The sequence below is a fragment of the Cherax quadricarinatus genome, chromosome 1, assembly GCF_038502225.1.
Source record: "Cherax quadricarinatus isolate ZL_2023a chromosome 1, ASM3850222v1, whole genome shotgun sequence".
Classification (NCBI taxonomy): Eukaryota; Metazoa; Arthropoda; class Malacostraca; order Decapoda; family Parastacidae; genus Cherax; species Cherax quadricarinatus.
The window spans coordinates 48,184,902-48,198,024 of record NC_091292.1 but is presented as its reverse complement, the minus strand read 5'-3'; the positions used below and the strand labels follow the sequence as shown (position 1 = coordinate 48,198,024).

General features: G+C 40.9%; 1 protein-coding gene across 1 annotated transcript in view; it reads right to left on the bottom strand.

The window, feature by feature from the left end:
* The window catches only part of LOC128687922 (pregnancy zone protein), a 245,182-nt gene that overhangs the window by 218,162 nt on the left and 13,897 nt on the right, over positions 1 to 13,123 (bottom strand). The window contains exon 2 of the mRNA XM_070085814.1: positions 5,882 to 6,108. Within this exon, the coding sequence (XP_069941915.1) occupies positions 5,882 to 6,108 (227 nt within the window). The remainder of the gene's footprint in view (positions 1 to 5,881; positions 6,109 to 13,123) is intronic.

Sequence of the window (13,123 nt, the reverse complement as noted above, 5' to 3'; positions counted from 1 at the left end):
TATCCTCTGAAACTCCTACCTCCTACTTCTTCCTACTTCTACTTCATCTCGCTCGCTAGTTTCTCAGTCTACGAGACCTTGCAAGCCTACACCTTCTCCACGTCCATCACCTGTGAAGTTGAATCTATCTTCTATCTTGGTGCCTAGTTCTCATCCCCTTTCTAGCTCTCACACAAAGGTGGAGGTTCACTCCCCCCTCATGTAGTTCCCTCTTCTCCTGTTCCCCCTCTCCCAGTCTTCTTCCCTAATTACCTTCCAACCTCCTTCCTCTCCTGTTCCACTGGAGGACTTTCCTGCCCCCGCCAATGCATCTCTCCTGGTTCATACTCACCACCCCTCTCAGACCCCTTTAGTTGCCTCCATAGTCACCCCAATCTCGACTTGATCTATCCCACCTGTCTCTGAAATCATGGTATCGGAATCTTCCTTATCTGCTGAAACACTCGATGCTATCTCCAGCTATATTGCGGAGACGAAACTCTTAATGAACATCGACACACCTCCTTCTACCCCTTCTTTTGCACGACACCCGCAACAATCTTTTCCTTCACAGCATTCTGATTCCTCCTTTCTTACACGGTTACCTTTGCCCCCACGCGTTGACATCACTGACCCTAGTAGCCCATAGATTTTATCGCTTCTTATTGTTGGCATACCTGTCTTTGTAAATTATGTCTTATTTACAATGGAATATTCGTGGCCTCAGGAGTAATCGGGGAGAACTCCAAGTGTTGCACTCCCAGTTTTCCCCAATATGTGTCAGGCTACAGGAGGCTAAAATTCGTTCACCTGTCATTCGTCCCATTTCTGGCTATATGCTGTTACATTCTTCTGATCCCTTTCCTTTGCACGTTGATATACCGAATCAACAAGTTTTCGCTCATTCTTTGCTGTATTATACTGCAGCTCATATTTATTTACACAGATGGTATACAGTTTGCTCTCTATATCTTTCCATCTTTCCCCCTCCCGTCCATTCTATATCTCGTATATTGCGTTTTTTATTTCTTCTCTACAGCTGCCCATCTTGTTAGGTGATTTTAACGCTCACCATCATCTGTAGGGAAGGTCCGATTGTGACTCTCGTGGTGATCAGTTGGAGACTCTTCTCGCTTCTCGTGCTCATGTTTTAAATAAGGGGACTCCTACCCTTTTTGACTCTCACACTCAGTCTTTCTTTTGCAATGGTCTTTCTATCTGCTCCTTGTCAATTGCACTTGATTACGCTTGGCCTATTCTTCCGGATTTACACAACAGTGATCACTTTCCTATTCTTCTTACTCCTACTATGTATTCCTGGCTGCCTCGTAGCCCTCATTTGCAATTTGCATGAGCAAACTGGGACTTATACTCTCATCTTACCATCTTTTGTGAGGACCCCCTTTCGTCCTCTATTTATGAACTGGTTTTCGACCTTAGCTTTGACTGCGGCAACACGTTCTATTCCTCAAACTTCAGGCAAGCATTCTCAGACATACGTGCCTCGGTGGTCTCCTGCGTGTGCCCATGTAGGTTTGAAATGTGCTGCGTGGGGCTATCAATATAATCAGACCTAAGAGCGTCTTTTAGATTTTAAGCAGGCGAGGGCAGTTGCTCGCTGCGTCATATGCAACGCTAAACGTACTTGACTCAAGAAATCGTAATGACACGATTGCAAACAAACAATACCCCCGGCCGGGATTGAACCCGCGGTCATAGAGTCTCAAAACTCCAGGCCGTCGCGTTAGCCACTAGACCAGCTAGACACAATAAAATTCATCCAACTAGGTATATTTCTACACCATAGGAAGATTAGCACAGGCACCACTGTGACCACAAATGCATTTGTGGTCACAGTGGTGCCTGTGCTAATCTTCCTATGGTGTAGAAATATACCTAGTTGGATGAATCTTATTGTGGCTAGCTGGTCTAGTGGCTAACGCGACGGGCTGGAGTTTTGAGACTCTATGACCGCGGGTTCAATCCCGGCCGGGGGTATTGTTTGTTTCTAAACGTACTTGTTGGCAAAACTTCATGTCTACCATTCCCTCGTCTTACCCTATATGTGCGGTTTGGAAGAAGGTACAGAAGTTGTGCGGCAAATACACTCCGGACCCATCTCCCGTTTTGCGGGTTGCTGGTGTTAGGATTGTAGAACCAATTGAAGTTGCCACGGAAATCGGGAACTATCTGGTTAGTGTCTCCCATCTAAGTCTACCAAACAGTATTTGCCTTGTGATTTCTCCTGTAATGGAATGGAGCCATATAACGTACCTTTCACTCTTCTCGAACTTGAGTCCACGATTTCCGCTTGCCAGCCGTCGGCAGCTGAACTTGATGATATTGGTAGATAAGATGCATAGGCAACATTTAGGCAACTTTATTCCGAAACGTTTCGCCTACACAGTAGACTTCTTCACTCGAGTACAGTAAGTAGGCAGGAGCAGTAGAGATGTGAAGACGATGTAATCACTCCATCCCCCTTGAAGTCGTAGATTTGAGGTTGTCAGTCCCTCAGCCTGGAGAAGTTCTGTTCCAAAGTCTGGAACTAACTGAAGATCAAGCGACAGTGTTGAGACTTAAATACTGTCGGAAGGAGATGTGCAGAGTACTAGTAGTGGGAATGTAGCCACTGAGAGGTCATGTCCCTCTCAGATCAAACAATTCTCACTTAAAAAAGTTGTCCAAGGTGTTTTCTCTTCTGTACCAAGATGCCATTGTGTTGCAGTGTCTGACTGAGTGATTATCAAATGGTATACAATACCGACAGGTTGGTAGATAAGACACATAGGCAACATTTAGGCAACTTTATTCCGAAACGTTTCGCCTACACAGTAGGCTTCTTCAGTCGAGTACAGAAAGTAGGCAGGAGCAGTAGAGATGTAAAGAAGATGTAATCAGTCCATCACCCTTGAAGTCGTGGATTTGATATTCATTACAGTATGCTACAACATCTGCATTCTACGGCCCTTCCAGTCCTTTTGCGTCTTTTCAATCTTATTTGGGCACGAGGGGTTCTCCCTCAACAATTGAAAGCTGCATCGTACTACCTTTTCGCAAACCAGGCACCTCGAGGCTTGATACCTCTCACTATCGTTCCATTGCCCTGACCAGTGTAGTCTGCAAAGTGATGGAACGATTGGTGAATAGACGCCTGTTATTGTTCTTGGAGACTCACAATAGTCTTCCCATCGCCAATATGGCTTTCGCAAGGGCCACTCTACTTTGGACCCCGGCTCCACTTAAATACATATTTGCGAAATGCCTTTGCTAAAAAAAAACACTCCATCCTAGGAGTCTTTTAGGATCTTGAGAAGGTATATGACACCGCTTGGAGGTATAGCATTTTAGCCAAAGACCATTTCTTAGGCCTCCGAGGTAATCTACCAACCTTCCTTGCTGCTTTCTTATGTGACACATTTTCTGTTCCGTGAAGGCGCCTCACTTTCCTTAGACTTTGTACAAGCCGAGGGAGTCCCACAAGGTTGTGTCCTCAGCACTACTCTTTTTCTCCTAGCTATAAATGACCTACCTTCCATTTTTCCATCGCATATTTGGTCGTCACTTTAAGTAGATAATTTCACTTTAGCGTTCTCAGGCACTGACTGTCGCCTATTAGCAGCCTCCCTTCAGGAGGCGATTTACCGAGTTTCTCATTGGACCACTTCTCATGGCTTTAAATTTTCTAGTACAAAAACCCATTTCATTACCTTCACTAGACGTCCCCTTATCCCATATATTCCATTGTGTTTATGTGGCTCACATATTCCAGAATGTGATATGGTCATGTTGACATGGAAACCTCACATTTCTTCTTTGGTGGCAACTTACGACCGCATGCTCATGCCGTTGCTGTTTATACAGATGGTTCCGAATCATCTGATGGTGTTGGGTTTGCGGCAGTGTTCTCTGACAATGTTGTCTGAGGACATTTGTTAGACTCGGCTGCTATTTATACCACGGAGTTGTATATCATCCTCATTACGTTTCTCTGAATTACATGTCTCCTTCGACGTTTGTGATCATTTCAGATTCCTTCAGTGCCTTACAAGCCATTATACAATTTGATTCCCTTCATCCTTCAGTCCTTCGCATTCAACTATGGTTGCCCCGTGTGGCTAGCAAGAACAAAGACAGTTTTCTGTTGGGTCCTTGGACACGTTGATGTGCAGGGCAACGAACCAGCGGATACTGCTGCTGTGTGCTCAGCGGTATAAGAGCTTCCGGTTTCCTATAGAGGTATACCGTTCAGGGATTATTTTTCAGGCATCTCTGCTCGTCTTGGCGGACGTTGGCAACAACGGTGGTCGGGCATGCACCATAACCGCTTTCAGGTTTGTGGCCATCTTCTTACCATCGTTGCCGTACTCTGGAGACTGCTCTCTCCCGGCTCTGCATTGGCCATACTCGCCTTACCCATGGGTACCTCATGGAATATAAACTTACAGTGACAAAGAAGGAAATATCTAACATAAAAAAATAAACACACTAAAAATATGTTAGAAATATTTAAAGTAGAAATTGTACCTCAGGAGCAAACAATAGTAACAGTAGCGGTGGAAGTAATGTTAGCATAAGTATAAATAAAAGTGATTAGAGGAAATGTATTAGTACTAATAAAATTAATGTGAATATTAGAAAAAAAAAGCAGTGCAAAGAAAATTGATGTTGTAGTAGAAAACATAATCTGTAGACTCAGCACAAGTTGTAAAGAGAGATTAATTTTAAGTAAGAGTAATGAAAGATAAAGTAGAAGTGAAAGAAAACAGAAGAAGAAGAAGAAGAAGAATTACAAGATATATCAATAGTAGCAGCAGCACTAGTAATAGTATTACCAGAAGCAGCAGTACTAGTAATAGTATTACCAGAAGCAGCAGTACTAGTAATAGTATTACCAGAAGCAGCAGCACTAGTAATAGTATTACCAGAAGCAGCAGCACTAGTAATAGTATTACCAGAAGCAGCAGTACTAGTAATAGTATTACCAGAAGCAGCAATACTAGTAATAGTATTACCAGAAGCAGCAGCACTAGTAATAGTATTACCAGAAGCAGCAGTACTAGTAATAGTATTACCAGAAGCAGCAGTACTAGTAATAGTATTACCAGAAGCAGGAGCACTAGTAATAGTATTTCCAGAAGCAGCAGTACTAGTAATAGTATTACCAGAAGCAGCAGCACTAGTAATAGTATTACCAGAAGTAGCAGTACTAGTAATAGTATTACCAGAAGCAACAGTACTAGTAATAGTATTACCAGAAGCAGCAGCACTAGTAATAGTATTACCAGAAGCAGCAGCACTAGTAATAATATTACCAGAAGCAGCAGTACTAGTAATAGTATTACCAGAAGCAGCAGTACTAGTAATAGTATTACCAGAAGCAGCAGTACTAGTAATAGTATTAACAGAAGCAGCAGCACTAGTAATAATATTACCAGAAGCAGCAGTACTAGTAATAGCATTACCAGAAGCAGCAGCACTAGTAATAGTATTACCAGAAGCAGCAGTACTAGTAATAGCATTACCAGAAGCAGCAGTACTAGTAATAGTATTACCAGAAGCAGCAGTACTAGTAATAGTATTACCAGAAACAGTAGAATTAATTTTACAAAGACAAAAGTATGGAACTTTATAAGTAGTAAAGGAAATATACTGGTAGTTGAAGTTTTTATTAAAGAACATTAGATGTAGTAGTAGAAGATACGATAGGAAAACGTAATAGTAGGTGAAAGTTAAGCAGTAGTTGGTAAAGTAGAAAAGTCTACTTAAAAGTAAAATCAGAAAGAGTGAAAGTAGAATTAGTAGAAGTAGATATAGTTAACGAAAACGTTGATAAAGTTGGTAGTAAAAATAAAGTTGTACTTTAACAACAGATGTAGTAACTTGGGTGTCAGGTACTTACAGTAACATTGTGAGTGACACTGACTTTACATTTCTTCCTCTGATTGTTGTTGACTGTTAGCGAGAGGTTGCCCTTCACAGGTTGACCAAACGTATAACTGTTAATGGTAGTTAAGAGGAAATTAGTGGTGGCTCGGTATATACAACTTCTTGCTTGTGTGTTCACACTTCTACACTCGTACTTATGAACGTTTAGGTGAGAACAAACACCAGCATCAACATCGGCAACTTATCAATATCAACACTGCAAATACAACACTAATACAAAACTAGGCGCTAAAACGTGCATGTAGACACTGACAGATCCATAACACTGAACCTCACAGTAAAATTAACTCACAAATATTAGTGAAAATTATTCAATAAATCAAATATTATATGAAAGACAAGGCAAAGTAGATGAGGAGGAAACTCCAGAGTTAAAGTGACAAGACTGGTCAGTAAATTATCTTTCTTTTATCATGATATGTACAATATCAAGATGAATCACGAAACCGTAACACGGCTGTAAACAACACATGGAACAGGTAGGGTTTGAACCCATGGCGAATGAGTGGTAAAACTCCAGGCCAGTGCGTAAGCCACTGGGCCAACTGGCTTATGCACTGGCCTGGAGTTTCCCAGCTTCCTTGCCATGGGTTCATGCCCCACCCGTTCCATAGTTTGAAGATGCTAACGTATTGCTTACGTTACTGAAGTGAAGGGGCGGGTCATGGGACGGACTCGACTTCTTTATTTATGAACCGATTACATTCATTTTTGGTGTACTATTAGAAGCTTATATTAAAGAGCCTTTGCTGAAGTTTCAATCATATCGGCCAAAAAGGAAATGAAATATGCAAAATTTACGAAAAATTACATTTGGCAGTACTCAAGTACTCAGTGGTACTTGGAAAAGTGGTTTTGACACTTTCTGCTGATAGAACACTTCTAATTCCATCATTTGTGAGGCCCCAATTATATAATAAATCTTATCTTCATGCTAAAAAAAATAAAGTTTAATAACTTTTTTGACATTTTGGAAGATGTCGGTCTTGTTGTCCACACAAATCTGAAAATATTTGGGATACTTCAGAAAGGTACCTGTCAACTTGTAAAGCAATCATTCTTCTATGTTTGTTGTGAAAATCAAGCCAATTCCTTCATAAATAAGGATGGAGTGCCCCTAAATAGGTAAATAACTTACTTTCGAGATATTGGCCGAAGCGCGCAGCACCCCAGGTGCCCGGGAAATATTTTTTTCCCCGAAAAATTCCCTTTATTTTACTTTTTCCGTGACCTACGAGTGTTTATTACAGTTAACCATTGTAAATCTCCGTTTTCTCTCATCACATATGAGAGAACGGACCCTTTCTTCACCTTCAGGGCAAATATCGATAGAAATTTTTTCGTCGGGGCATCATATTATGCTATATATTATTTTTTAAGGTGTACTTTTTATGTTTATATGCTATTATTATATTGCGTTATGTCATAATAGATCAATTGTGATAGATAAATAAGCCTTATAATTGATATTAGCGTGGGTATGGAATATTTTGTTGGCTGGAGATGTCGGCCATTTTATGCAATATTCCCAGGGTACCTGATTGGTTACTTGATCATATTATCTCCGCCCACTCTGCCATGATCTCAGACAGTGAATTTGTATTATACTAGACATAAAGATATAAGAAAAGGATAAAAATAACACCGGGGAAAAACATAAACAATGCCGCGTCAGCGCTTGGTACGCAATATGACGCAAAGTGCTGTCACTATGCCTGTTATAAATGGCTGTAATTCCTTTTAGAAGCATCGTACGAGGATAATAATTATACCAGAGTGTTGCCAGAAAGTTCAGTTATTTTTCGGTAACAATAACTCAATTTTCATATTTTTTGAGGTTTTTTTTTCTCTCCACGCTCCGACCCATGAGCTTTTCAGGGGACAAGGTTTTGATCTGTGCGAAGCTTTTTCAAGACATACTTAGTCAAGCTCTACTTCAAGGGAAACTTCCCAGAACTTGCTTGTTCTGCCACTATTGATGTTTAACTTCTCGATGATGATGTAGACGACACAAATAGAAGACCACTATTAGCAGCAATTAATAGCCAAAATGCTCATTAAGAAGACGGTCCAACGTTTTGCTCCAACTTCGAGTATTAAAAAGTCATGACGAAGTGAAAGAAGAAGTATTAGTAGTAATGGTGGTAGTAGTAGTAGTAGTAGAACACAAGAACATAAGAAAGAAGGAACACTGTGGCAGGCCTACTGGCACATGCGAGGTAGGTCCAATTTTCCTACCGGCTTGTTGAGAAATGGCATTACCAGCTAAGTTTAAACAGTGAAAACTTAACTTAAAGACAACTCATCGCCTGCACAGCCGCCCCTGCAGACGAGGTCTAGAAGCTGTCGAAACCATCTCACAACGGGCTGTCAAGAATTATAATTTGTAAGATTATAAATTACCCCTAGGGGGTGTTATGTCAGCATATTTCATTCACTGATGGCTGACAAAATACATACTTGTTTGGACTCAAAAGTCCACACCTTACTGCCGACTATAGGTTGATTACAAACTCCTTGCGACTCAAGAACTGTGCAGTCCCCCGTACTACAAGAAATTCGTAACATACCTTGCTCTTGTAACGTGAGCTATGGTGTTCTTCACACCTTCGACAGGTATCGGTGACTTGATAGAAGCTGAAGTGTCCTTGGATGTCCACGTCTTCCATTGTCTAGGAAACGCACACTGGTACACTATGTTCCACCAGATTTGTCTTTATTGTTCACAATCTTATCACAAGAGAAGCTGATCACACTTCTCTTAAGTGTTTATTGTGTTTTGTGAGACACTTTGTTCACACTAATGCACAGATCGTTCTTTGTTGGTTATCCTGGTGTCAGTGTCACTCTCAGTAGAGTCAAAAGTAATCTGAAGATGCCACAGCGCCCCATGCCGTCACTCCCCTTGCACAAAAAAAAGCTGACCTAGTACTTTTTGCTTCCTTGCCACTTCCTCGATGAAGCAAAGCAGAAGGTTTGATTCTTGCTGTCTTAAGCATAGACAACAATGTCCACTATCTTTACTATGGTAACAAAGTAGGAGCAGGATTTTCCTTAATTGTCCTGCTAAAGTAAGAGATGTACTGTCTCTTATTAAAATACACTCTGCAACACTGGACTGCAAGGAGCAATGGTCGGTTGACCACAGGTCGCATACTCATATGGCATCTGTGATCAATTACTCACTGTAGCAGTAAACAAGACGCTTGCCCCTTCTGAGAGGTCTGGGCCCCTCAGGGCTGAAAGGGGCTGAAGGGGCTGAAGGGGGCTGATACCCCCCTCCTGGAGAAAATTTCTCCACACGGCTTAAGCCGATGCCCTAACCTAGTCAGGTCAGGTCAGGTCACATTCTATTAAGGAAGGAGCACGGCATCTGACTTAGTAGCACAAGCTAGTCAGGTCCAACTCACACCCACCCACACCCACTCATGTATTTATCTAACCTATTTTTAAAACTACAAAAAGTCTTAGCTTCTATGACGATACTCGGGAATTTGTCCCACTCATCTACAACTCTATTACCAAACCAGTGCTTTCCTATATCCTTCCTGAATCTGAATATTTCCAACTTAAAGCCATTGCTGCGAGACCTCTCTAGGCTAGATATTTTTAGCATTCTATTTACATCCCCTATATTTATTCGTTTTTTTTTCCATTTATACACCTCAGTCATATCCCCCCCTAATTCTATGCTTTTCTAAAGAGTGCAGATTCAGGGCCCTCAGTCTATCCTCTTAGGGAAGATTTCTGATATGTGGGATCAACTTTGTCATCCTCCTCTCTACGTTTTCCAGTGCATTTATATCCATTCTGTAATACGGTGACCAGAATTGTGCAGCATTATCTAAATGAGGCCTAAGGAAAGATATATAGAGTTGAAGAACAACCTGAGGAGTTCAATTATTAATACTTCTTGATATGCAGCCAAGGATTCAGTTAGCTTTATTGCGATCACTTACGCATTGTTGTCTTGGTTTCAGATTACTGCTAACCAGAACTCCTAAATCCTTTTTGCAATCAGCAATATTAAGATCTAAAATATTTAGTTTATATGTAGCATGCTTATTTTCCTGTCCAACATTTAGAAGTTTGCATTTGTCTACATTAAACTGCATCTGCCACTTTTCTGACCACTGCATCAGTCTATTCAAATCATCCTGGAGTGCTCTAATATCCTCATTAGAATGAATTGAATGGCTTAATTTGGTGTCACCGGCAAACTTGCTCATGTAACTATTTATTCCCTCATCTATGGCATTTATGTAAATTGTGAACAACAAGGGGCCCAATACTGACGCTTGTGGAACACCGCTTGTGATGTGCCCCCATTCTGATTTCTCCCCATTTATGCAAACTCTCTGCTGCCTATTGGTCAACCATGCCTCTACCCAGGAACAATTTCTCCTCCTCTTCTGTGTGCACTAAGTTTCCTCTGATGTGGAACTCTATTGAAAACCTTACTGAAGTCCATATACACAATTTCATATTCAACACCATGATCTACCTCCTCAAATACCTTAGTAGAAAAAAGATAGTAAATTCGTAAGACAGGAACACCCTTTTGTAAAGCTGTGCTGAGATTCATTAATCAATTTATGCCTGTCAAGATGACTACGAATTGATTCGACAATTATTGATTCCATAAATTTTCCCACTATGGAGGTAAGGCTTATTGGTCTATAGTTCGAAGCCAAGCACCTGTCACCTGCCTTGTAAATGGGTTTTACATTTGCCATTTTCCACTTATCAGGCACTATGCCAGTTTGTAGTGATTTATTGAAAAGATTAGCCAAAGATATGCTAAGTTCCTCTTTACATTCCTTTAAAACCCTTGCAAACAGTTCATCAGGGCCTGGAGATCTGTTAAGTTTTAATTTCTCTATTTGTCTGAGGACCATGTCACTAGTTATCCCAATCATGCATAGTTTAATATCGTTCTGTTCTACATAATTTATTATTTCTGGAATTTCGCTAGCATCTTCCTGAGTAAAAACTGAGAGGAAGTAAGTGTTGAAAAGTTCTCATTTCCTTATCATTGTCAGTGTTCTGACCCGAGTTTCTCTTAAGTTGGCCTACCTTGTCCTAATCTTTCTTCTCTCTTTAATTACTATATTGATTTCTTAGCTGTCCATCCCCTCTTTTTATACGCCTATATATGCCTTTCTTTTGAACAATGAGATGTTTAAATCTATCGTTCATCCATTTGGGATCACTTTTGCTAGATCTAATTTCCCTACTAAGAACAAAAGTTGTCTGGGCAGCTGAACTATGCCCTGAAATACATTGTATTTCTGGAGAAATTTTCTTCAGGAGGAGGGTATTAGCCCCTTCAGCTCCTTTCAGCCCTAAGGGGCTCAGCCCTCTCAGAATGGGCAAACATCTTCTTTACTGCTACAGCAAGTAATTGATCCCAGATGCAATATGAGTATGTGAAGTGGTCAAGTGACCGCTGCTCCTTGCAAGAATCTGATGTTACAAATAGTTTAGTTATGAGAGACAGTCCATCTCTTACCTTAGCAGAACAATTAAGGAAAATCCTGCTCCCACCTTTTTACCATGGTAAAGATAGTGTACATTGTTGTCTATGCTTAAGACAGCAAGAATCAAGCATTCTGCTTTGCTTCATAGTGGAAGTGGCAAAGAGGGAAAAATTGCTGTGTCAACTTTTCCTTTATGTTCTAGGGACATTGTGGCGGCGTATGATGCTGTGAGGTGAGATTACTTTTGACTCTACTGAGAGAGACATTGACGTGCCGGGATAATCAATGAAGAACATTGTTCCACGTGTTTTGCACAAACGAATCCCAATAAACACTTGCAGAGAAGTGTGATCAGCTTCTTTAGTGACATTATGGTGTGAACAATTATTGATGAACAGTGTAACAACGAGTGTTGCGATCCAACAGAGTGTATTGAGACATATTTCAAAGAACACTATTTTTCAATCAAGACATCGGATATTCGGGCATAACTACGGGTCAGATACATATACCCAGGTAAGTGTGCTAATTAATGAGTACGATTGACTGCACAGTTGAGTACAAGTTACGAATTAGTAACTTATCATAAAACCCAGTGAGAAGCGAACGTCTGAGTCCACACACGTAAGTTTTGTCAGCAACCAGTGAATGAAATATGCTGATGTAATACCCCCTAGGGGTAATTTATTATTAAGCCTTTTCCATTTCAGCCCATTGCGAAGTGGTTAAGACAGCTTCTCAAGACCTCACCTGCAGGGGTGGATGTGTGGGTGATAGCTCTCTTATAAAGCTAAGTTACCTCTATATTTAAACTTTAACCTTAGCTGGTAAACCATTTCTAAACAATTTGGTCGTGCTCGAACCGGATAAAGGCCACGCTGTGGTTCAAATATGTTGTACTACAGTGTACAAATAACCTACGAGCTAAGTTCCCTCAAAAAAAGCTGTAAAACTAGCGTTTCACAAAATAAATCAGTATAAATGAGTCCCTCCAGACTCAATCACAGAGAATGGGCAGCCTAAAGAAAACGGGTGCTCACCCAGCATTCATCCAATGGGAGCTGGGTAACTCACCCAACAGAAAATGGGGGATGGCACCCATCATCCACTGCTCTCTAGCTTGAGAAATGCTGACAACAGCAACCCAACTAATGTTCAGTTTGTCTTAGTTTTTATACACATAGTGTTTATAATGTTTATAGACAGATTAAGAGACGAGATTGTGTTTAAGTTTGTTTCTTATTATTATTATTATTATTATTATTAAAGATTAGCCGGTATTCTCCCGGCCCGGGCCTTTTCCAAGTGGTGGCCCAGCCTTGGCTCCCTCTTTAGGGAGTGTCTGAGACCTAAGTCTCCCATGGGAGGAGGCACAAGTAAGTAAGTAAGTAAGTAAGTAAATTTATTCAGGTATACACAAATACAATTACATAGAATTATCATACATAGCAGCATATGTGTAGAGAACCTAGGATAACCCAAAAAAGTCAGACGGAGTGACTTATTTCCTCATCTTTGGGACCAACTGTCCCCAGGCCTAGCCACAAGCTAGGCCTCTCTGGTCTACCATCCCCGCCCCAAGGAGGCAAATGGGAATGACAGTCTTATGAGCTAAAGGCTCGGGCTCAGGCACCTACCCTACCCTAGAAGGGTTAGGCATGGTGTCGATCTAAGTTTGTTTCTTATAGATTTAACCGTTATATTAAAGGAAACTA